The sequence below is a fragment of the Ptiloglossa arizonensis genome, chromosome 4 (assembly GCF_051014685.1).
Source record: "Ptiloglossa arizonensis isolate GNS036 chromosome 4, iyPtiAriz1_principal, whole genome shotgun sequence".
In the NCBI taxonomy this organism is placed as follows: domain Eukaryota; kingdom Metazoa; phylum Arthropoda; class Insecta; order Hymenoptera; family Colletidae; genus Ptiloglossa; species Ptiloglossa arizonensis.
This window is the reverse complement of record NC_135051.1, coordinates 11,747,254-11,775,104: the sequence shown is the minus strand read 5'-3', so window position 1 is coordinate 11,775,104 and position 27,851 is coordinate 11,747,254. Positions and strand designations below refer to the sequence as shown.

Genomic DNA, 27,851 nt, shown 5'->3' with positions numbered 1-27,851 from the left:
TCTTCTTCAGGTTCCGAAATTGACACAGATTTTTCGAATCGATAAATTGATATTCCTACTACTTTTCAACGAATATGTAGTAAGAATAGGATTGTATGGTCATTTACTCCACCCAAAACATGTAAAACTCGGCCTCATAATATTGTAAAAAATTCAAAGACTAAAATTTCTGAAAAATTGTTGTATGTGTTTTATATTATAAAATACAAAGAGAAGAATAGGTGCACTGAATGAAATAATTAGGGAATAATCCTATGAAAGACGTACACGATATTTAGTCACTTGCGTTTTTGATACATTTCCTGGATATCACTGCATACAATACATTTGTATTATGGACAACAAATCCTGAGTGAACAAGAAAAAAGTTAATGTAACTGAAAAATTAGAACGCTTAGAATATTCTGTATTATTCTTTTTTGTACGTGAAATGTTCGTAAGGGTTCTCCTACCCCTTATGATGACGTCAGAGGAAGTATGGAACTCCCCGCCTCGGCACTCAGAGTGTAGAACCTTTCCATTAAAACCCCCATGGTGACCATCCTTGCACGACCATCGAGGGACACCGGAAACAATCAGCGGCACAACATCCAGTGTCCATCTTCGTGCGGCGCGCTCGTGCATGTCGTAAGAGGGGTAGGTTAAGTACAAACATCCCCATTTCTTCCTCTCACAGCGTCGAAAATAGCTGGTAACAAGATAGGGTCACACTGTCACGCCACGACTCCTCTAAGAGGCTGCACGATGGGTAGTCGTATGATCCAAACTCACAGCCCCCCATGACTTCCCCAATTGCATCTCATGAAAAAGGGGAGGGGGGCGTAAACAGCTTTTTCATCCCTGCCTCTGACGCAGACACGAAGATGCATTAACTTATCTACGTGCACATACATGAGGGCAGAGAAACAGCCCTCCGGTTGCCAGGACCTATATGGAAGGAAGCCAAGTACCTTATAACCCTCGAATCTAAGCAAATTAAGTTCCTATTCGTCGTCCTCTGGAGGAAGGGAGGAGAGATTAGTGTAGTAACATGACTAGTTCACAAAAGGAAGCCACGGTTTTCCACTTTCTCTCGTTACCAAGCATGGTCCTTGTTCCATGACAAGCATACCCAGTAGCGAAAAATTCCCCGAGTTTCATCTACCAAGATACGACGCTTACCCGGCGAGGTACACCTCCAGGGTGTCCTGGTTACCAGGACAATGCCAGCAACGCTTCGTCACTTCCTTCTCTATACGATGCAAGTGCTACGATCAATCATGCCTGGACAGCACTTGTACCGTTTAGTAGGTGAGGATACCAAAACCTCTACTCAGCCACTCCGAGAGGATTGACCGACCAACCTCGACAGTCAGCTATCCAGCAGTGGGCTGGACCAGCTGCTGCTGCCAGTGCTTCACTATGGACTGCTGAGCCTGGTGCTTGAAGGCTTCAACCTCGTCCCGTCAGGATCTCTCCCGTTCGCGAGACTCGCAGCAGCTATTGTAATAAGCTGCATACCAGCCCGCGAGCAAATCCAATGAGGAAAGCTCAAACTGAACGATCGTCACCTCATAGGACATAGTCCTTTATCTCCGGGCGACCCTCGACGTCAGACGCCTACAAACCAGTAGTGTCATACTGCGCTAGGAGGCAGTTAGGTCGTTCATCCAAACGGGGGACCCGTATACGGTTACCAAGTGGACCATGTCCATTTAAAGGCAGAGTCAGACCCCACAAATTGAGAAACTGCAGCTACCACTGTACTAACATGGACTGCCAGGCTTGGCGCTTGAAGGTTTCTACCTCTTAACCTGCCAAGATCCCTCCCTGCTTATGTGTCTCGCAGCGACTATTGTAATAAGTTGCATGTGAATCCACGAGGAGATCCAGCGGGGAAAATCCCGACTCGTGAAGCTAACCACCCTGGCAAGCGGTCATGCTGCCCTGGGAAGCGGTTAGGTCGCCCACCCACACAGGGGCTCTGTACAGGACCACCAGGTGGACCACTCCCATTTTTTTTCAAAATTTTAAAATCAATAAGCGATACTCAATACATTAAAATTTAATCAAATTCTATCCATTTTTATATCGGATCACTGTGGGAACCTGAATCATACACATACTACGGTTGTGTTTGCACTGAATGTATGCGCAAAAATTAATTTGTTAACCATATTTGCTTACATACAACGTTGAGAGTATTTCGACAACGATTGTTGAGAGTCAAGTACCTAGTGAGCACAGAATTGAGAATAAGGATTCTTCCTCTTGCTCGTGTGTTATTCACGATAGCGTTACTTTAAGGTGAAACTCAAGGCGAGATCTAGTATCAGAAATAGTTTTTAAGACGATCTGTATCTATACATCCAAGTATTGCTGGGCAATGAGAACATCCTATGCTTAACTCACAAAGTTTTGACACTATTCTTTGAAGTTGAGAAGATAATCTGTGGAAGGAATTGCGAATCGTCTTGATTTGAATGTTTCAATCAGTCTTAAAGGGCCCACATCTAAGCAAAAATTATTCGATCCTGCCCACATGAAAAATGGGTGAAATGTTTATCTAGATGAAAGTTTTGAACAATAGATAGAAGATAAATCACTATTTATCTATTATTCGCTGGATAAAAATTATAATTTTCTAATCACATGATCTGTCGCTTAGTTGTCAAGAAATGTTAGTTCCCGTTTAAAAAATTGGAATTTATATCAACCTCGACATAGGAAACTTGATACACGTGCTTTTTGTTCTATCATACGTTAGAAAGAAAGTATATTCCGTGCGATATTAAAACCATTTCTAAACAAGAACAATTTTAATATTGAAAACATACGAACATGCTTAGTAGTATTTTCGAAATTAAAAAATGTTTATACCTTTGAATTTTATTATTAAAAAACGAAACCCAATGCTTTCAGAATGCATCCAATGCAGCTATCGAATTTATTTCAACATTTTTAGCGAACAAACTACAGTTTCGAAACTGTACACCTCTTTAAAACTAATAGCTTGTGCAATCAAATATCTAGCACATCAATAGCGGATGTTATTCCCATCAAAGAATTCGAAGTTCGATAGAAATTCAGAGCCAATCGGTCAGAAACTGAAAAATACTTCGAGGAACGATAGCGTTTATTGATCCATCGCAATCCCCAAGATCTCCAAACGCAATTACCTGTAGATCGTTCAACGATCACTCTGATGCCTCTATATCTTTCAATTCGTAAAACCCGTGGAATCTTTTCAATCGGTGAAGAACTCGCGCACGCGATTCGCATTCAACGAACTAGCAAGGTAGTCATTCTCTCAGCTTCCTTTCCATATTCTTTGGGTTAGAAGAATAAACAAGTCGAATGGTGCACACTCCAGACCTATCATCAATTTTCCAACATCCCTCTAACTACCTCTGGCGCAAACTACTTGTGGTGGTCCTTCGATGGCTAAAAATAGCTGGATCGACGTTATTGATAGTTACCCGAACAAAATTATTCTAAGCGATGATGTAAGATGCGCGGAAAAGCTTGAACTTAGCTTCGGAATAGTATGTTATGAATTAATGAAAAATCTTCGAACGATTCTTTTAACATTCTTATATTATGAAACATTTAACAGAAGATCAATCGAATTATACTTGTGACAAATACTTCCCTATGCATTGCTTATACAAATCTTCTTTTCTTTTCTGTAGGAAGTCTGATAGTCTTCTAGAACTGTAGAATAGCGCGATAGAACTGCAAAACGAACATTTTATATATAAACTGTGGAATAACTCGAGTATGGATGCGTAAAAGGTTGTTCATTTTAATGATAAAGTATAATTTGGATTTCGGTTCACTTTATTTGTGAAAAGTGAAGTTCTCGATTACCTGCACCCTTCCCGATTTCGATGATTTTCAAATAAGTTATAAAGGGTGAAATTTTGAACAACTTGTTTCTTGGGGAAAATTTCCAATTAGTTTAGTTCCCGAAATAATAGTAAAATTCCTTTTGTACAGCAGATTGCTTACTATATCAGATACGTTATCGCTATGTTGAGACGGTCGGCATCTTTTGTTTGTATAACGGTTGAACATAATAATTAAATTTAATTATTTTTCATGCATTACTCAAGCTAGCATAGAGTCACACACGCATACACAAACACTGTCAATTTTCTACTGTTATCTAACTAGCTGTGGATTTTTTCTACGCCAATTTTGTCTTCACGAAGTTCTTAACACAGCCACACGTTGAATATTAACAAGAAAAGTATAAATTATTTTGCAGAGGAATACATAGATTTTTTACTAAGTCTCTAAAACTGTTATTCAATGTCCTAAATGTGAAAACCTGTACGTACTACCGGTGTTATACAACTTCGTATATTATGAAAAATAAGTAGATGAAACAAAAGACTCAATGTAGATACTTCCAAACTATTAATAAGGGAAAATTTTTTGAAAACGCTGGTTTATCACTGCTGGAAGCAATGATATTTATAATTCAATGGTTATATTTCCCATTGCCACAGTTTTAACTTTACACATTAAATAAAGGCTAATGAAGAGTTTTGTGAAGCCATGAATTCCTATAGAGAATACTTCAACTACATAAAATGAAAGTTTTCTTGTTTGAGAAAATGTAAAATTAAAGAGAGCATTTTTATCGGTTACTTACTTTTTTAAAAATGCTTATAATTTTCGTCCTTATAATAGGTTTGACGTTAACAAAATTACTTTACGTTTTATGAACTAACAACATTTTTGAATTAAAACAGAAACTCATAATCATTCCTAATAACTAATTCAATGAAGTACTTATTTTATCACCTTAGATAATCCACATTGACACACAAGCCCTTTCCATTCGGTTATTTTCTCGACGTCATTTAAAATTATTGCTCTAATTGTAAATTTTAGTTACGTAAATATTGAAAAGAAGAAGTTATTGATAAAATTTATTCGTAAAGAAGGCTATTTTCTAACTAGAAGATTAGCTCTTAAAATGATCAATGAGTTCTTTTTACTTCTAATCCTATTAAAATACTTTTAATTAACCGAATAATATAATACAATTTAATTTCAATGTACGCAGATAAAATTTAATTTCAAAATACAAAATTGTCATATACTATATTTATATCGTTTGTAAATATAAGTCAAATTTATATAAATAACATTATTTTTTTACCCGTAGATAGGGTAACTCCACGTTTTTCCGGACCTACTAAAATTTAATTTCGAAAACGGTTCTACTGCAGGATACGCTTGGTACCGGTCTCTTTGGTTTAATTGCACGAGTCTGCCCCGTGCGGTCGTCAGTTAAATGTCGACACAGGGGATTAAAAGATTAAAATGTACTCCCACCATTCAAACTTCAATAAACCTGACCAGTATAAACTGTTACATCTCGTTGTCAGCATTACAAGTTCGACTCGATTCCTTTTCTAGTTGATATTCAAAGACCTTGTATCTCCGTTTTGCGAACAAAGACGCGCATATGCTCCCTTCGCAGCACAATGCGCAATGTCGATCCTCTTACTATTCTCGCATCGAAGCCAACGATCACGACAGAAAACGAAAAAGGAATGAAAAAGAAGCAGGTGAAATGGAGCACAAAGTTCTGGCAGGTGAAGCGATCTATGTATATATAAACGAAAAAAAGAGCTGCAGTGCTTAATCGTGTCAACGAGTCATGAGATCCCGGTAATTAATTTCAAACAACTCGGCTGCATATCGTAGAACCGGGGAATTCCTTTAAGGTGCAAAATAAAAGAAGCCGAACAAGTTCAAGGTACAGAAGAAAATGGCCGAGGGAAAAACCACAACATACATTTACCGATAAACCAAGGAAAATCCGAGGAATGTAAAATACAAATGCCCACAACCGAGTTATTTCTCAACTGCATAACTTGACTCGCATACGGACTTGCTCCATAAAAAAATTCAATTATTTCTATGGAAAATCGACAATTTGATAAAGAGAATGCAGCATAAAATTAAAAAAAAGAAACAATAGAACGATGTATTTCAACTACAAAATTGATTTCTGTAGTCAGTACAAAAGCAATATCAAACAAATGAGCGTACTGCACATTGTTTTATTTCAGAACTTTTGCTCGGTCTACTATACCTCTTTCGCTTCCTCTCGCTATATCTATTCTTTTTCTCAAGTTGCACGTTTTCCTGGAATAAAATCGCTACCTTTAAGGTACGTCCAGACCGGAAACGAACGCAAAAGTACACGATCAATGCGAAAAAACATATATTCATTAGTATCATATTCGCAGTATCGTCCACACCACACCGCAATATCGTTCATTCACCTTGTTCGTTCGTGCTGGTTCGCTTTAACGGGTAAATTTTAACGCGAACTCAAACTCATGGAAATTTAAGCATGCACTATTGTACTGTATTTCATTAGTGTTTGTAGGAATTGTTCTAGAAATTCTGAAAAAATCATGCTACAGTTATCAAATTTCATATGAACAATAAAATTGTATTTGATCAATCACCGAAACCGTAACCTAAAATGATAACTTTGTGAAACCTAAAGTTATAAGGCACGGCGCAAAAACTACTAAATAACACTTAAAGTACTAAACACTATTAAACGAACATATTTTCAAAATTGTGTTTTCCGAAAATGAAAAATCGTATAAAAAGATGTTACTCGATAGATACCAGGGAAAAAATTCTTGAGTATATTAACTCTAAAACTACTGACAGATTTAGAAATATGAAGGTATACCTCATATGTATTTAAAAATAAAACCAATCGACGAGGAAAAAGAGGAATTTTTAAAATTGGCCACATGTGTGGAATATAAAAAATCGTGATGTCTTCGAAAAACATGCTGTAGAATTTAACGTAAATTTTATTATGAAAGTAGTTGAAATCAGTTATTTCGATTGGTTGATAAATCCAGTGTTAATTTATCCCTCGGTTTATCAGCCGAAAGTCAAAACCCACTGCCATCCATCCGGGAGAACTTCCAAATTCTAACTTATCCTGTTTAAAAATTAACCACTGTTAAAAGGTTACGCTCGAAAATAAACTTGCGGAGTAATTTAATTAAAAGAGTAATAAAATCATGGAAACGATAAGTATTCACTAGTCGCATTAATAATAGAAATAACGTCAAATTACGTGTTTTCGGTTTTGAGGACTAACGATTTACCCCGGATTTCCCTAATGTTTCCAGGTACATCTGTTTAAGCGAGGAACTATTATATAACGGCAGATTTACATGTTTATTTGGTTAAATATTTACAGAAAGAAATTTTTACTTATTCTTTTTAGCTGATACAATTTCATGGTATAATTCAAATTTGAATTTTTATTCAACAAGTAATTAATAAAAAATCGTTAACCTACTATTCGTTATTCGATATTTTCGACGCATTGCTTGCACCGAAGAAACATGAACAGTGGTGGAGGTGGCTTCGTTGCTCGAATCCAGTTTAAGGATTGTTACTTCAAAACGAGGATTACTGTATCATCGGTACATAAAACAATCCCAAGTGCCTTAACAAGCTACTACAACGTGTTAAGTTATTTTTAAAACGTATCACACGCGAGGGTGTTATATATTCTGTATTAAACTGTTGTGTATCCATCTCGTTTCAATTTCACGCTTTATCTTAAAAGCATCGAGTTCGATTTAATGTCTTGGTTGACGTTAGTTGCGATGGTAGCTCAAAATTGACTCACGTCAACTTCGTGACTGTATCGCATCAGTTGGGATACGTTTAAGGGTCGTTGTAGATGAGCAGCAAGAGCGACGAAGAAGCTCGTGCTAATTCTAGCATGCCCACCTAATGTCGATACTTTAATACCTTATTACGTATGCAAGCATCCGCATACGTTGGTCTGTTAGGATTATACTCTATCCGGGCAAACGGCATCGAATTGTTCCAGGCTGGTTTAACATCGAGCCCTTAATCTGTACGTTATACCTCTTATCAGCACAGCTACCTGGTCGGAATCGGCTATGCCAAATCCAAAATTCAGTACGGCTATACATTATAGATTATCTGGCGTAGTTAATCAGCGATGCGGAAGACTATATTTTGATCGAACTCCGATGAAGCAAATATGTATCAGATGCATGACCAGTTAAACTGCGTGACCGGTTATGACCTGGACAGCCTGTGGAAAATAATTACCAGTGGTAATTACACAAATATATTATTATGTAGTTGATTTAGTTGTTCGTGTTGCATAAGCGATTGAGGATTTGCTTAGAAAGAGAGCATAATAAGTATTCAATAAATATAAAGAAGTTCATCGATTTGTTAGCTAAGAGGGTATTGAATTATCGAGGTGATGATTCGTGTGGGTATAACAAACTACCACAAAAGAAACGTAATCTATGTTATACAAATATATAACGTTTTCCTTTTCTCTACTTTGTTGAAATATTATAAATATTTGTCTGAAATATTATAAAAACAGATAAAAGTTTGTAACATATAAAAGTTTGTTTTAAAATATTATAAAAACATATTAGTTTGTTACATTTTGTTACATTTCGTAACAAACTAAAATTTCAAGCAAATTGTAAAGGTACACTCGAGAACTTAACGAAAATATAGCATCTTTTATGAAGTGTGTAAAGCGTGCCAATTTCTAAACTTTAAAAGTGTTTTTCACGTAACAGGTTTTTTTGTAACTGGCTGGTAACTTTCCTAGGAAACTACTTATTCAATAACTTGAGATTTGAACAAAATATTTACATTTAGATTCTGTATCATTTCATGCACAGATTTTTCTCCTTCAATACTTTCTGAGAAAACTTCAAAAACTGACAACATACTCTACAAAATTTACATTTATTTCCTGAAAAATGTGACACTCTATAGCATTCTATATCTATGAAAAATGTTATACTAGATGCTCCGAATGATCAGAAAATATTCCTAAGTATTGTAGCTTTTTTCGAGTGATGTTCTTTTTTAAATGACCCTGAATAACAAATCATGGACCATTAAGTCAAATCAATTAAATGCAAAAAAGTTCTTGGATAGGAACTTGTCAAAAATTTTTACATTCATTCTAAAACATGCTATATTGGTTGTTTACAATGGATAATTTATCAATTCATTCGCAACTTTTCTCTTGAAATTGAAATCACTTAGCTCGTAAAGACCCGAGATTAAATATGAATTTCATGAAACAAAAGAACGTAGTTACTAATTATATTTCACGCGTTCGTATGAATTTTATCAACGTTCAATCTCCCGATGTAATAAACATAAATTTTTTCTTTATTTTTAATGGGACGTTTACCAAAGAATTTAGAAACCACTGCTGCAGGCTAAGGAATCTACATTAAATTTTATGTTTTAAATAATGCATCTAATATCCTTTATGCAAGTTACAGTTGAAGAGAAAAACAAAATAGATATTGAATTTTTTTGATTATATGAATAACATTTACTGACAAAGATAATAAGCATTTTCTCTACATTTTAGGGAAAAGAGTTTGGTCTTTTTTATGGAAAATACAAAATAAAATTTCTATATATACAAATATTAAAAAATACAAAACTAAAAAAATAATTATATAATAATATATGTAAACGAATAAGGAAAGTAATTTATTTCTCTACAAATTGCATTTTGTACAAGAGTGGGAAAAAAATAATGCGGTATGTTAAGCGTAAAGATAATAACTACGAATTTATAAATATCTTACAATATAGGAATCAGTTTTGCAATGATGAACCAAAGACTGGATGTCGTATTCGACTTAAAAATAGAACAATATGTATCTTGAAGATTGTTCGAACTAGCTCGTTGGTATTTTAGAGCGTTTAGTTCTTTAACATCGCCAACAGATGCCAAAGATTTGCAACAAAAAAATGAGGTTGTGGGATTTGAACTGGAACAGCATAAAACTGCCGCTTTTCGAAGAACTGAAGCGGAAACTGACAAGAGGAATCTACGATCTGGACGAGCGCTTTTTGAACGGAACCGTGCTAAAATTGTAGAGAGTGATATAGAGAATAAATAAACTGTAAAACATAATCCGTATCTGACTAGCCATTTTTTAAAGAGTGACGTTAACACAGCCTCTACGTTGCTTTTACTCGTGAATTTTAATATTTAACGATACGGGGCAAATAAATGTGAACTTACAGTTTTCAATTATACTCTGTCAATTTTTATGTAATAAATAGCAAATATACGGAAATATATTGTTAGCACGTATCAAAAATTCAAATAAATATAAATTTCGCGGCAGTGAACATACTACGGGACATACATTCTACATCATCTTATAATAAAATGAACAAAAAATCATAATAGCCCAACATCTGAAATCAATAGTTTTGTTACAAAATTTAATTATTTATCTTCGCGATGTTCAATGGAATCTAAAAATTTACTTTATTTAGGCTAAGATGACTCGGGTAAAGACTTATTTTATTTCAAAGGATGTGCAAAATAATATCGTTCTATATTGTCAAATGCGATAAACGAATCATCTGTTTGAGAGAATGTTGGACATAAAATCTTTGAACGTTTGTACACACACTTTCGACTAAAAACATGATGGTGCAACTACCGTCATTACTTTGGAACTTATCGAAAGTGCAAAATAATCTATGATAAATATTCTCATAAAGTGAGAAAAATATGAAAAATATTTTTGTTAGTAGCTGATTCAGTGCGCGTGCCTTATCTACCTCACTCGCTCTTTGCGAATCACATTGACTCTCTTTGTCGGCTGGCACAAGCGTGACTCGGCTGCAAACCGAGGTGCGAAAAGTCGATTTGTAAAATAAAATCACTAGTCTCCCTAGTTAAATAAAATTAAGTAGACTATTTAATTTTATGTAATCAGGGATTGGTGTATTTTTTGACTTAGAAAAACCGTCAAATGTTCTAAATGCGGGAAAAATATTTCAAATTGTTCCAAAAATACATTACATTAGAATTTTTATGATTGCTGAACACGAATATGATATTAAATTTTTTGTTCCATTCTTTATTTATGGAATAAATTGTTCGTAAACTGACTTTCTCTTATATTTAGTCTATATATTTTTATTAAATCTGTTTCTTTAAATCATTCGAATATTGCCTATTAATTTAACTTTGATACACACAACCTTCATTGTGTTAGTATTAATGATGGGTCAGGAATTGGCTGCTGTCCGACAAGCTAACAAATCACAAGTGAAAGGGGAATCATCCATTCAAATCAGTCTTGACACGACTACTGTGCCTACTGATGAGATTTCGAATCTTTCGAATCAATTAGAATCCGTAAAACAGCAAAAAATTCGAATCGCCTCGAATCTGATTCAAAGCCTTAGAACTCTTGAAATATTGATTGTCTTGGAAGCCTTAATCGTCTTGGAAGTCTTGAAAATCCTACAAATTTTGAAAATCTTGAAAATCTTGAATCTCTTGAATATCTTGCAAGTCTTAAAAATCTTGAAAATCCTGAGAATCTTGCAAGCTTTGGAAATTTGAAGTATTTCGTATTTCGATAAGTTTTGAAATTCGTACTTCGGTATGATTCGAATTTTTCACTGTTTTACAAATTTTGTATAGATTGCATTTTTATTACTTTTGTTTAAACAATTTCATTGACATAAAATATTGAAGAAAGTTTGAGAAATTGTAGTTAGGTATTTACGTATGTAAATGCAAGAACAGGACAGAATTATTGATTGTAATATTCAATACCCATTGATGTAACTTTTCTTTGAATAATTTTTAAATTAGTTCGATAATACCGTTCTATTAGCGACAATTTACAAATTCCAACGCCATTCGTACTGTTACGAATATCATCCTGAAAGGCGTAAGATTATAATAATTTTTTAACACGCTGATTATGCAGCGATTCTTAACGACTTGAATGTCATCGACTTGGACAATACTATATTCTTAAACATTTATCTCTGGTTAAGACGATCAATTTCTTATATTACCACTTAAAAGATTTTATCAGTGAGTATGTATTTAGAGATGTCATCGTAACATAAACGGTTTTCTTTCGAACAGTTTTCTATCATTAATAAGAAACGATAAATTGACTCGTCGTAACTATAAGCAATCTATCTTTTATTCGAATTACCTTGTCAAGAAGAACACTATAGCAGTACCTTCCATACTCATTATCAAAGGGACATATCCACCTGATCCGTCCTTCTTCGCAAGTTCTCGATTTGCTACCGATTTCAAGCTTTATTAAAAATTGTACCAACAATATGCTACACAGAATGGACGATAACAGATTTATTCTTACTATCGATATGATACGATGTAGGAATATTTATCTAATTTATTTTTACCAACTGTGCTTTTACTACTTGTTACTGGTACATGTACAAGATGCATCGATTACGTTACGATCAATCCATTACGAATAACTCGACAATCAATCTAATCGTTTACTATTAATAGTCAATTTAAATATATCGTTCGTTCCTACCAATAAAAGACTGACATAAATGAAAAATTGAATTTATTGCTGTACCAATTTTATCTCAATTTTCTGCCATCTCGGTGAATGATTATTCATTGTTCGTATATTAGTTCATTATAAGTACTTTTATTTGATAAACTTTTCTAAAGGCGTCCACGTATAAAAATCCAAGAACGTAAAATCAAATGATCTTGGAGACCAAAGAACTGATGCCTCTATTGGTCATATCCGATTCAGCCATATTTGAGGAAAACGATTATTCAGCTATTAACGTACTAATATTCTGTAATATGCCATATAGTCATCGTACTTATAATAGCTTATCATTGTACGTGCCTAATGTACATAAATACCAAATCTGTTTCTTCAGAAATACAGAATGAATAATCAAAATGATAGAATAAGAAGAGTAATGTACGTAAGATTTAATAAGATACAAGCGATCTGTAGAATGTAAATCTTCCAATAACGTATCCCCTATAAGCTCATTGAGGCTTATTTTATACCTCACCTAGAAAAATACTCATATTAACACTGTTATGAACTAAGACCGTTGTCACATTACTGAAACAGTCGTATCAAGTGTACCTAAACATGGTTTCCTGTTTTAATATCGCCACTGATATCACTCCGGAGCTACAAAAACCGTTTCACAGTCGATTAGAATTTCAAATTGGACGCCAAACATTAGAGCGACTATTTAACGGCATTAATAGAAAGACAATTAGCAGCCCGGGCGATGCAAGTGCTGAAAGCATTGAAACGTGACATTTTGTACGGATCGATACTACTGGCTGAAGCGTTTCTGTTCCAGTTCAGTGCTTCTCTTTGCACGTTCAATACTCTTTAAATCCCACGCACCCTGTTTTTATAAGCGTGGCATTTGCAAAATTATAATTTGCTGCGAAGACTGCATATTTCTGGCACGATCGAGCACGTATCGGTCGTTAAGTTTTCACAACCGGGGAATTTTTACTTCAACTTTTGCGCAGCGATGCAAGACCACGGGCATTTAAATGTAAATCGGATAAAGTAAAATAATACACTTTGAAAAATACAGATCTGACGGGATACACGGTTAAGAAAATGGGGAACGAAGAAGAGACTAATACGTATACATACTTGCCATGAAATCCTCTTGTCCGAACAACAAAGGAAGTCTCCAGATATTTATAAAATATTACTATTTCTAAATAACGTGCTTCTGCACGTCGTACAATTTCTGTCAAGTTAATCTATTCGTTTATTATTTTCCTTTGATCATACTTCAACGTAAGAATGTAATAGCCTGTTTGTCCCTTCTTGTATGCGTTCTTCTGAACCTTGCTTTCATTTCCTTCATCCGTTCTCTTTTCACAGAAATAATTTCATACGAACATTGTTTAAAATAAACTTTTCAGTTCTGCAAGGTTGCAAGAACACGTATACACATCGTTGTATCCAAGTTGATCTTAAATGACTATTGAGCAAATTTATTTCACGCGATGAAACTTGTTAGTTAACGATGCAACATTAAGATTAAATTGAGTCATCGATATTTAAAAGAAAAGATTTATTTTGCCTGTAACCTGAAAATATAGTTAAAATAAAAGACTGATTCTGTTATACCTGATACCACGTAGAGTTCATAAACTTTCTATGTATAATATATATAGTACTTATTCGTTGAAAGCTCGTGGCTCGAGACCAGCACGAGCTCCATAACGTACAGATGTTTTCGGTAACCGTTTTTACGAGTAGTTTTCGCTTTTTTCTTATCGAAGGTGAAAGCGATATAAAATGAGACTGACAATGCGTGAAAAGGACTAAAAGCGAGGGAAGAATCTCTCAACGTGTAGGCCAGGCATTGATTTGGATTTTACTCTATAGAGCGAATTTTAGCTCGTCCGAAGCAGATTGCTTTACTGAGCTCTGCCCCAACTATTACGGAGTAAGGATTTAGTAGTTAGATACTCTATGAATAGAGCACGTGTGCGTATAAGTCGTGAGCATAAGTGAATGAAAACCGTCGTGTTGGTTATAAATCCCCGGCCATCTTTTTATCGCTCGACCACAGTGTGTACGGCACTACTTTTACACAACCGCAGTCTTCCTCACCCGCCACTTTTTACCGTGACGTCATACGCTCTTCACGGTACTTCGAACTCTGATCCCAAGGGTAGCAACTGCTTTTGTTCCCGAAACGGCAAGTGTGCCTATACTTGGTATAGTTCGTACTGAGCTCTCAACGAATAAATACTTTACAACTTTCTTAGCTTTCTGTTTCTAGGGAACATCTGTTTCCAGTGGAACACAGTCACTCATAAAAATATTCGAACGATGGTATAATTTTGATCCATATGTTCTTCATTTTGACACGTTGATTATTGAATGAAATAATTTTCAATACAATTTGCACAGGTTTCAACTACGAGATAACTCGTTATTCCACACAGTCTTTATTAATAAATGTACAGGTATGTACTGCATTGTACTGCATACTAACTTTTATTTTTCTTCGTATTCTATTTTTATTCTTCTTAGTTAATTGTTACAAATATATTTGTGCTAAACATGAGTTCATCTTTGCAAGGAAACTCGTATGAATATAAAATGAACAAAAATAATACATTATACTATATTAAAATACTATTTCTAATTGAGAAAAGAATACAAATTTTTTATTTTTTATACGTGCCTGTTTAAATAATAGGAAAGTAAAGGAAAAAATCTAATGTCGCTTAAAACTTAAATTCTTATACAATTCCCACATTGATGATACTTTTTCCTAAATTGTTCATTAGAATGTTTAAATATCTCTTCATCGTGAATATTATTAACAAATATCAATTCATCCATACCATGGATAAAAATAGAATCTTTTATTATTACATTATCATATTTTACAGCTAATTTTAAGTGTTTTAAATTAAAATGAGAACACCACTTGGACTTCGAAAAATCAGTCATTTGACATTTTCTTAAAATTAAACATGCTGCATTTTTAACATTTACGTAGATGTGAAACAGTTTGTAGAAAGTGAAAATAAGAATTAAGAAACACCGTTCAGAAAACCGAAAAAAGACTACTACTTGGGAATTTTTTTTACGATGTCGGATATCTACTAAAATTGTTTTAAACATGCGTTGAAGTACATGCGTACTTTAAAGAAAATTTATCGAACGACAAAACTTATTGAACAACCTAGTACTTATTTCCATTTTTAAATATATATTTCTTAGTATTTGCATTTCTTGTGTAGCACTCTGTGGCTTCTGTGAAGTATATTACTCCAATATAGGTTAATTATCCGAATTTAAAACATTTTTTCCTACATATTGAATTTTACCTAAATAGAGAATTTAAATATAAACATTTCGTGACGATTTTATTTCTTCTAGTTCCCATTTAAGTGTTACAGCCCATTTACTGGTACCTTTACAAATAATTGTCACATCCTGATAAAGCTGCAGTCGTCTCTTGGTTTTTCATTAGACTGAATTGCAACTGATCTGCGACCCGTACAATGCTTGCACGCTTTATAAGCTGTAAATCTCCGATGTTACGTCATCGCTTTCCGATAATTTTACTTCGCGAAAATTGTACCCCACAAGATACAAACGAAGAAACTTTTTTATCGTAACATTTTTCCTCTCTGAAAATAAGTATCATCCAAAATAACAAAATATTGGTAATTAAATCGTAATATCTTTGTTTTCGAACATAGCTCCATTTTATTGGTAAAATTATTTCACCAACAATGAACAAATATTACGCTATGGAAGCATTTTCTTTCAAATTTTTGTTGATGGAATTAATTATTGACAACGGAAGTCCAGTTTTTGTTACTTTATTTATTTCATGAATAGATTCATTCCAACATCATGAATAGTTAAAGTCAGTTTTCGGAATAGCCAACAACTGCCTTATCACATTCCGCTTTATGTCCTCTACGTCCTCGAATTTTTATTTTATTAGAGAATTTTTCAATTTGGGGAACAGCCAGAAGTTACAGGAGGTTAGGTCAGGACGGAAACGAACGACTTTCACTCAATAATCCTTTTGATATTTCATCAGCAACTGTGCAATTTATCCCCAAATCTTGGATTAACATTTCAGAAGCAATAGTTTTCTTCCAAGATTTTCTTTTATTTCTCACACAGTCAAACGATGATTTTCACTAATTGCAACTCTCAAACGTTCTGGATATTTTGGTGTCTAGTAGTTGCAGGTCAGAACAAAAATCACTCTCAATCGAAGTTAAACCACTTTTGAATCGTTTAAATTATTTGTTAATTTGTCTACCGCTGGTTGATTTTCATTTTAAAAGTCACAAATTTTCTCTTTGACGCGTTCGATCATTATGAAACGCGACACGGTCACGTATTTTTAATACAGTATTTTTTCGATAAGTGTGAAAGTCTTGGAACCAAAATTCAAAGGAATTTATAAAGGATCATCCATAAAACTCTACACCTCTGTCGGTATTTTTTTGATAGCGACAATCACAGAGAAGTACAGGGATTGAAAAAAAAGGGAGACTGAGTATCGAAGCAGTCGTCGAAGTCATATTTTTAATATTTTTTTTTTTTCATGAAAACTTTATCAACCTATTTGTAAGATCTTTCTAATTAAAATGAGACCAAACAAGATATAATTTAGATGATATTTACTTATTTAGCAAGTGATCTTAACTCAATATTTCTCACTTCTTAAATAAGTTTTTCTATTATTCATACTTATCGTAGTTGTATAACACGAAAAAACATGGCTCGGCATCGGTAAAACCTAATTTCATTCGCATTTATCATTTAATAAATAACTAAATAAGTATAATCTACATTATATCGTGTTTGATCTCATAATAATAACATTTTCATTAATAAAAAACCAATAATAAAAATGTTCATCTTTACATTCGTATTGTTTCACAAACACAAGCATTTTTTATCTTATTGAATAGTGTTATATTACACTATTGATATCATTTACTTTTAACAAGTTTATCCATTTTGTAACGATGTGTACATATAATATTATACTACCTACTTAGTTGGAGTTCTTTTTCATGTAATTTTTCATGCCAGAAAACATTAATTCATTATATATAAACAGAATGTTAAAAATAAAACCTGACTGACGATGCATTTTTATTCATAGCGATGTCGTTAACTTTCAAATGTTCTTTAAATTTCATGACTGTCGTGTCGTTTAATTTTCATAAATTTCAAAGTATAAAATATTTAACAGAATCAAATTGAACAAACCGTTGCTTTCACATATAAAGGCCATGATTCTATATACTAATAATATCAGATATTGTTAAATAATTCAGTCATAAAATATCAATTACTATTACGAAATGCCACGAAATATTCGTGGGCGAATTTTACAGATAATTACAATTTTGTCTTAAAATGAAACGTAACAATTGCATTCATATTGTACAGGCAATAAATATAAATTTTCATGATCCGAGCTGTTTAGACGTAAATCATTATTTTGTGATCATTATTAAACTTTCGAAACATTGATTGAAACTTTTTAGATATACCTATTGTTTTGTAAAAATATACGAATGTTCCATGGCAATATCAGTGCATTTATATATATCTAATGAAAATAACTAATAAGTGGCATACCCCCTAAAAGCCTCAACCTATTTTCAATTTAAAACAAAAGTAAGAAATTAAATAAAATTCATTTCATGTCAAAAATTTGAGAAATACGAAAATGTTTGAAAATAATTATCAATTAAAAATATTTTGCAATAAAATCAGACAGATCACTTTGCTCACAAAATTGGTAAAGAATGTGTTACGATGGTAATTTGTACCAATTTTAGAGGACGACATTGGTTGCCAGTTTCAATAATCGGTAAAAATAAAACACCGAAATGTTTCAAACATACTAATATGAGTGCTATGTCACTTATGTATACATATGGCATAAAATATAGTTGAAAATTGGAAAATTAAGAAGAATGTAATACTATGTTATAGAGAAATATGGACAGTGTTGAGAAATTTGTATTCATTGTTAGTTCCAGATCTTCGAAGATCAGCTTAAAACATTTAAATGAATACGATTCTTTAATTTTTTCCACAGGTCAACTTCTCAATTCCGTAATACTATGTTATAGAGAAATATGGACAGTGTTGAGAAATTTTTATTCATTGTTAGTTCCAGATCTTCGAAGATCAGCTTAAAACATTTAAATGAATACGATTCTTTAATTTTTTCCACAGGTAAACTTCTCAATTCCGTACAGTATATTGTTATCGTCCGTTGAATACACGATGGATTGTAAACGATCCCAAATATAGTCCGAGCAAACCAAATTTTTCAGAGGCACATTAGGAACACAACTAAAACTTTAAGAATGTACAAAAATTGTATTAATGGCAACATTGCAAAATGTTCGCCGATTCTCATAATGAAAAATGGCTACTGAAAGCCGAGCGTTGTAGCTTACAATTCCTTCCTACGAAGGAAGTTCGTACAGCTCGTAAAACGGTGAAAATCACTGAAAAAGACTTTTGTGAAGAAAAGAAAGGTTTATCTTACGATGCCTATTATCATAGCTGACTAACTCTTTAGACCGATGTTTTAATTATTTGTATTTTGAAGCTTCGTTAAAAACTTTAAATACGTTTTTCTTAAAATCATATCTTTCAAACTCCCATTCAAGATAATTCGAAAAATAATTAACTGATCACTTTCAAACGGAACTCGTTTTATTCGTTATACGTTTCTCGAGAGACTGAAGCAAAAATTTTTAGTTAATTCTTTATTTATAATGCTTGTTTTATCGATATAAAGTTCATTTATCCAAGGAAAAAAGTTTATTTTCTTTATAAACGCTATGTTTCAATTTTCAATTTGTTACATTAAATTAGGTTAAATTTCAACGTAAACTATCTAGCTTTAAGAAATTTCTTCTCATATTGCAATTGAATGACTGTGACAGGTGCTACACGGCACGCCAACAGGGCTTATATCGTCGAAGAAGATAATAAGATTCTCCATTAGTTGATCAATAATAATAAAAATTTACAAAAAAAATGTATTTAAGTCCAACTATATCCAAAATATAGCTACAAAATCAATCTGAGAAAAGTGCTACGAACTTTTTTCCAACCCATGCTGATAATAAAAATGTATATATATTATTTAAATGATAAATTATTGAAAGTTTAATAAACAAAAAACTGGAATTACTCATATAGTTTAAAATAACGGTAAGGCGAATGAACCCCATATCGTCTAAAAACAGTAATTTTTTTCCATTTTTTAACAAAAACGCGATTCAATTATTTTTAATCGTTCAAAAGTTGTACATTTATTTTGATTTTCGTCGAACGAAACTTTCACCCCCTCTTGCATCGATTTTTATAAACTTGAAAATTAAGAATGAAAATTGATGGTGATAGTACAGATCTACAATACAAATGTATGTAAACGGTTGTAAATCATACCCATAGGGATGGGTTGGGATATCGACTCAAAATATTCATTGAAGTTGATTCAATTCTTCTAAATCGACGACTTAGAATATTGACACCACTCTCCTCAAGTGTAGTATCAAAGCTACGATGCTTGTCGTATGTAAGTACCAAATTTGAACAAATGCAGGCAATAAATATTATTTACTTTATTTTGTAAATTAACCATATCATTATATCATTCGAAGCATAAAGTATAAAATACTTTTTCCTCGAACTATGAGGATTGTAGGTCCACTTAATCCCTTCGATACGCGTATCGACTACAGTCGCAGCCAATGAAATCAAGATGTCCGACTGTAATGAAAGAATTACTATAAGTATACAATACATGTATACGGTAACCCTTCCACAACTAGCCATATACGTATCGATGAGACAACCACTAATACAAACTAAAAACTTTTATATTTCTCATTTCATTTTCATGAATGTATTGTTAATAAATTGGCGAGATTCTCGTACCAAAAATAATATCAAACACGGTCCTATTTGGGTAATTTTAAATTACGCGTAGTTAAATGTTCTTTAAAAATGATATATATCGCATAACGTATGAGTGAAAATAGTTCGAATACGGTTTACTTCGGTTTCATTTTTATGGGGAGAAACTCACCAATCCGTTGCGTCTATAATATAAACTGCACTTGATGTTGCGTTCATTTTTGGTATATCTTGTTCTCTATCCTTGTCAAACAGTTCTCACGGCTGGATCTTAACTCAAGTTATAAACAATCGATTTCCAAAATAAATTCGTTACTGTTTCTACTTAAAAAGCGCCGCGCGAATTCGACAATGTGTGTTTTATCAAGGGGTTACTGTATCGCAAAAATTTGATATTAGAAGTATACTACAGACCTAATAATTTCAACATATGTCTCATTACGATTACTTTTTTTTTCTTACAGCAAAGTTAGATGGTGTGAAAACTTACATGAGGATGAGGAGAGTCCCGAAGCATCTGCAAGTGAAGGTGATTAAATGGTTCGACTATCTCTGGTTAACACAAAAATGTTCGGACGAGGAAAAAGCTGTCAGCTGTCTTCCCGGTAAGATTTTCTGAAACTTCGATCAAGATATTTGCCTTTAAATTGCTTTCTGTTTAAATAAAACGTTTTATCGTGAAATGGGACAACAAACTTATTTTGTCACGGTTAAAAATCGTAGTCCAAAGACTAATATTTGAATCGAATAATATCATATTGTAACGAGAGAATGCATACTGAACGTTAGGAGGAAAGAAAGGAATCTACATTATCTACGTTTGTTAGCTAGAAAGGCATAAAATTTCAAGTTTCCGTGAAACAACGAAATTATCGCGAAGAAAATATTTATGAGTGTTTTATACGAAGATTTATGTAACTCAATAATTGAATAATATTAAGATACACGCTGATTCGTTGTTACGATTTCTTTAAATACTTTTGACATTTTCTATGATTACTTTACTTCTTACATGTATAATGTTTCCTTCTCTTTTACTTCGTATCGTAAACATGAGTCGAGAATTAAGTGTTTTTCCAGGAGATTTATATTACTCGACATCCTATCAGATGACGCTCATAGAAATTTTCCAGTCGAGAAATGCACAATGTAACATCTACAATATTTCTCTAAATCTGCATTTTTTACTTTCTATCGTGGAATTGGCTCATAGTAATTTGTGAGACAATTTGTGTGAATTTTGATCAGGATCTGAAAGTGATCACTATCGTAAATTTAAAGTTCTTGTCTATATACCGTGTAGTTTATTAATTACTGAAAGAAAGGGTAAAAGTTGTACGTACAAACATAAACGTACGTACAAGTATTGCATACAAAAAGAAAAAAAAGTACTAATGTCAGCTCCAAATATATGTATATATTAATATGATATTTCCAATTCAAGACCACTTTTCTAATTGTGTCTCATTCCATGAATTATATCTTCATTTACAGTAATCTTTCATGTTTGAGAAACTATAAACACGTATCAGCAAATTAGCATAAAGAAGCGTGCATCTTAATACACGCGATATGAAATATTTTACGTGTGTTCCTAAATCAGTATGTTTCTTCGATTTCCTTTGTGATCGTGCAAACTTTTTTCTTTCAAAAATCTAGACATTCGAATGCTGTAAAATTGAAGATTTTCGCCTCTAAGAAATTTCTCGTTTAAACATTGCAGACAAACTGAAAGCTGAGATTGCAATAAACGTGCACCTGGACACGTTGAGGAGGGTCGAGATTTTTCAGAACACGGAAGCTGGTTTCCTGTGCGAGCTCGTGCTAAGACTACGGCCCGTCCTCTTCTCACCTGGCGACTACATTTGTCGGAAAGGTAGGTCTAACATCTCATCTACGTTTTCTTTTCTCGCGTTATACGCCAGTTTTCCCGAATACAATACGATTTATAAAAGATGTACTAACCTAATGAAAGATTGAAAAGCGATCGTCTTTCCCTTTCACTTGGCCTCATTGCCAATAGTATTATCCAGATGGTACAATTATAAACGGACTGTTTCATTTCGAGCAATAATCGGTTTCGATAATCGAATCAATAATCGAGTATCGATAAAGCATGTTTCTTTTTCTAAGCAGAGTTTGAAAACAATTACAATATTGATTGTGATTCTTGAAACAGTTACGAAAACTGACAAAATGTTGATAACCATTATAGATACATATATCGATTCTGGGTCATTCGAGTTTCAGTTACGGTTCTATAACTGTTACTTTCGGTTCTGTTTACAGTTCGGTACTATATAATTTTTGCATATACGTATGTATCTATTTCTTATACGAAACAGATAATTTCATTTAACAACGACGTTATCGCAACATTAGCGATATACTAATTATGAGATAATTTCATATAAATTATAATTAACAAAGACATGAATAATTAAAATGTTTACATGCAATTTGTAAGGATAAATTGTTGAAAAAAAATTGCCTTGAAGTAGTTCAAGTCTTATTTAAAACGTTCATTTGTACATATATAGTAAGAACTGAGAATTATAATATAATCGATATAAGAACGTATTGATACTATGTAGTATTACGCGAGAAGTTGGCCGGTGTTCTAAAAGCTAGAAAGGCACAGGGGAAAGGGAAATCGTTCGTTCATATCAGTCATGGCGTGAGTACTACGCCTTTACGCAGATACGAGTACATTGTCACCGTTGACTAAGGAGGACACGTGTAGAAACCCACCGTTTCTATAAGACGAGAAACAAGAATGAAACAAAACACGACAAAGTGAGCTGCAAAACATATCTGAGATGCGTTCGCAAACTCCAGCGTTGTATCTCATTTTGTCGTGGTTTGTTTCATTCGTGTCCCTCGTCAAGCAATGGGCTTCTATGCGTGTCCAACTTATTAGCCAACAGTGACAATATATTTGTGTAAAGATATAATAGTTACGTCATGACTGATACGAGTAGACGATTCTCCTTCCTCCTGTGATTTTTTAGTTTTTCAGACAACCAACTTCTCGTTGGTTCGATCCATAATCAATACAGAAAATAATAGTTATAAAACTGTGGTAATATTGGTTCTGGAAAACCATAACTGAAATTGATATGGGCTAAAACCGATATATTTATAACAGTTATGACATTTTTTCGGTTCTTGCAACTGTTTCAATCAGAACCGATATACATATGTATAACAATCTAAAACCGTTTCAAACCATGCTTCTAACAATAAGTAACTACTCTTTCAACAACCACTTCATATATTTTCATAAAATAGAAATACGTGTTTAATAGTAACATACAATACTCATTTTACTTCAACGTAACTACATTATTAAATAACCGGAAGAATTCCTAGTTTAAATTATTAAATATGTAATACGAATAAAAAATATACCATTTATAAATATATATTTATTTATTACACAGTACGTAAAAAATATTGATCTTAATAGGCAATATTTAAGAATTTTATATAGTACAATACTATATATATTTACATTTCGCAAAGTTCATTTCCAGCTGTGTAATGTTTCATTACTTCCGGCATGAATTGGCGGCTATACAGACATTAAGTGAGATGATTTTCATATATGATGATGCCTGTGTCACTTACCAGACAATTCGGAAGTGATACTAAGGGTTCGAAGTCGGTATGGAGTTGTCTTCCATTACGGTAACGTTAAACCTCGCGTTGCGATATCTGTTCGGAATAAATTGTTGGACTTTGATCGGAACGTCCATTAACCATATTCTCTCGACCATGCCCCATCCAATTACAATCTGCTCCTTCCGTTACAAAATTTTCTTCAGGACCAAAAATTCGGCTTCTTGAGGCTTAGAATACTTCAAAAGTCACCTGACTCTATTTTTCACAAGGAAATTTCTTTCTGGAGCAATAGTATTTTAACTGAACACTGCAAAGTACTGCCAGATTGTAAAGGCTTAACAAAATGCGTATATTAAACAAATATATATTTTAATTTATAATAAATAACATTTCCTTTAATTTTGCATTGTATACACCGAATAGATAAATTTTAATAATATTTATAAATACAATTCCGATTAGTGGTTACTTACTAAAGATATAGTACATTGGGGTGAACAGAGTTCGTGAGACACACTATGTATACCTTCACCGATCCAACATTACTGCCACATCAGGATCAAAACTAATAACGTTTCGATCATTCCTAATTTCAGACCAATTATTAGTTCAAACAGTTTTCCTCGCCATATTTCCGAAATTTCCTGCACCAATTCGATAACATATAAAATTCTACAACAAAACGAATAACAGGGTTACCAATAACGGTGTCATTCTGATAAATTATATACACCAAGACTTTAAACCACTCTACAACAAAACGAATAACAGGGTTACCAATAACGGTGTCATTCTGATAAATGATACACACCAAGACTTTAAACCATGTTTACAAGCACACGATAAATACAATAGATATACTTTCTTTTAACGTTAAGTATACCTTCTTTTTCGTTTTTTTACGTTCTGCGACATTACATGTTCGCAGAAGGAGACCACGGCCATCTAATTTCTCTCGCTGCCGAGCACGGCGCTCACCACGCCCGCCAGCGAGAAATCCCCCCCAATTACCTTCACCAGAACCATCCCTCCTGGAACTAGCACTCGGTCAGATCGGGCCCAACCCTGTTAGGTGCTCGACGATGCGGGCCGCGGACACCTTTCTGAACAGTTTACCCGCATCATCGAGGAGACAAGTGGGACGATACGCGAACGAAGAGTCCGCGGGAGGTGATGCGACTTTTTCATATATTCAAATAAATGTCGCATTACGTGACATTTTTGGTGCATAAGACCCATATGTGTGCAGAAAGACCGCTTCGAACATTTTACCTACGCACAGCTCACGCTTCAAAAAATCGTTCTCTCGCAATGGCTAAGCAGAAACTGAGATCTTTCATGGAATGTGTATTAGGGAGAGTCAAACTACCAGATAATATAGGAACTTCCCGATGTACAGTTACCGGATCAAAATTTTGAAATTACGCTCTTGTTGGACAGACTGTATTCGAACATTGGCGTAGAGCATGAACATCAACATGCCAATTAATAGCTCGTATATAATGTTGAATAAATAGTTTGAGTTACAGATAGAATATGAAGCGCCTCTGAATCTACTGGTGTAGTGTCAATAATCACATGCCTTTAAACACGTTCTATCAAGCTCAGATTGTTAATAATAAAAATCTCACTGTGTGTCTTTCAGCGTTATTTATAACTATTATTATTTGGTTATAAATCTGCACAAAAGGCAGCCATGGTCATTCATTTTGGGACAGCTGATGGTGTGTTTCTTCAGTTATTCTTCGTTACAGAAGTATAGAATAGAGTATAGATAGAAATCGTTATAGAATAGAGACAATACTTACCTGTTGCAATTATATATTTTATAGCTCTTGTTTATTTTTACACAACTAAGGCGGAATAGATTTTTCATACAAGCAAAGTGCTACGTATACCGCGGTTGCATACAATATTGCACGATGAACAGCAAATTTGCATATTTCTCCCGTCAGACGCAGAGGTAAGCGTTTCTTCTCATCGGAGCTCCACATGTACACTCGGTCAAAAAGAAACTTAGCCGCGTTATTTCAAATGCACGATCGACCCTAGTGGAAAAAGATCTCTTCCTAAAGATATTTGATGCACGAAGAGCGGTGTGAAATAACGTACGACGACTATGCATCTGTGGTAATGCGCTCAGGTTTTTTATCGACCGAGTGTACATGTTAGCGTACACGTTGTTCGATGTCCGAATTCCTTCATTTGTTGAAACGTAATAAGAACCGCGATGCCCTTGGCGTTGTCTACGTCTGTGTACATTACGTTTGTCGAGTAATGAATCGTGATCATGAACCAGAAAAAACATGTATAATCGTTAATCTCGATGTTGACCACAGATTTCTTCCCAACGACCTTGCACAACAGGAATGCAACAGGCGATACATAAGGGTTACAGTCATTCACGTCGACAGATATATAGACCTAATAAACGTAACAGAACCCATCTGCTATCATACTCTTGAAAATTATTCACTACTTGTCTAGCATAACATTCTTGGAAATTCGATGCTGCGTCCCGTTAATGATTCCGTATTGTGAAACATTTTGTAATGTTTATTTTCACACGAAGATGTGTATTCACAAAGTTCTTGACACCATTTATCAACATTCCCAAACACGTATTGCAAACATTTACACGGAAATCGTGCTCGCATCAATACGCAAAGGGCCATTAGGCCCTTTAATGGCGCGAATATTGACATTGTCCACCGTTCCACGTCAACTGACAAAGTTCTGCCACATAAATAATCGGTGGCCAATCGCTCGCATTTGTCGCATTTCTGTAAATATTAGCGATATTGTTTCAAAATGTTCGAGATTAATAATATTTTGGATAGAATTCGTACTCTGTTCATAATAAATTCCTTTCTGGCATCAACTGAGCGATAGAGACATTAAACATTCAATTAGGCTTATAGATTCTATGGTATGAGAATAAAAGTATACTTCACAATACATGATCAAGTAAACTTGTTCACTGGCGGTATGCACAGCTTTACTAAATGTTGCTTACATGTGTGCTTTGTAAAGCCTAAAAGCTTAAACACGATGCATCAGCAAAACGAATCCTAATCACGTGATCAAGATTGCATCATTTTTTGTAAAATTACATTCTCTTTAAAAATGTCGATAACTACCTGGAAGAGAAAGCAGAGGGTATCAACTGTGGTGAGGTCATTTGTCATCAGTATAACCATTTAACAACTCGATCTCAGACAATTGCCAATTCAATAGTTATAATTTATTGATCCAGCGCAGCATGACACTGTCGAGAGCTGGCTAGGCCCCAACAGAGGCCCTATATAGGGTCATCGAGTGGACCATGATCATCTAGAGAGGGAGAATCCAGCTGCTTGAGGCGTCTTGCAGGTTGGAGAGGAACCTATTCAAGACATCGACTATTCTCTCCAACTTCAAAGCGTCAGTGGCTGTCTCAGATTAGTCTCAGATATTTCATCCGGGACTTCACTTCGACATTGGAGTCACCTAAACAGTACGGCTATGAGCCCTAATCTCCGCATAGCTCATCCATCATTTGCTGCCCCGTTCTCCAAGAGTAACACAGAGACGATGCGACCAGCTAGGGGGACTTCTTGTCGCCTCATAGGACACGATCCTATAACCGCGGATGACCCTCAACGTCAGCCGTCTAAGGATCTGGCACAGCATGACATATTTCATCTGGGACTTTGCCTTGACTCTGAAGTCATCTACGTGAATCAAGGAGGAGGGGAACTCCCACTGAAGTGAATTTATAGCCAGCACCTCGGTCTTATGGAACGCTACCTCCAAACTAATTCCCTTGATCCATTAGACGATATACCCAAGATTCCATAGCAGTGGTCCTAACACGGATCCCTGGGGAACTCCAGAATACATCTCCCT

The 27,851-nt window shown here is 34.2% G+C and overlaps 1 protein-coding gene across 6 annotated transcripts in view; it reads left to right on the top strand.

Moving 5' to 3' along the window:
- LOC143145643 (cyclic nucleotide-gated channel alpha-3) overlaps positions 1-27,851 on the top strand; it is a 289,694-nt gene that overhangs the window by 238,122 nt on the left and 23,721 nt on the right. For all 6 annotated transcript variants that reach the window (XM_076309207.1, XM_076309209.1, XM_076309210.1 and 3 more), the window contains 2 exons: positions 20,804-20,944; positions 22,063-22,215. In XM_076309207.1, the coding sequence (XP_076165322.1) occupies positions 20,804-20,944; positions 22,063-22,215 (294 nt within the window). The remainder of the gene's footprint in view (positions 1-20,803; positions 20,945-22,062; positions 22,216-27,851) is intronic.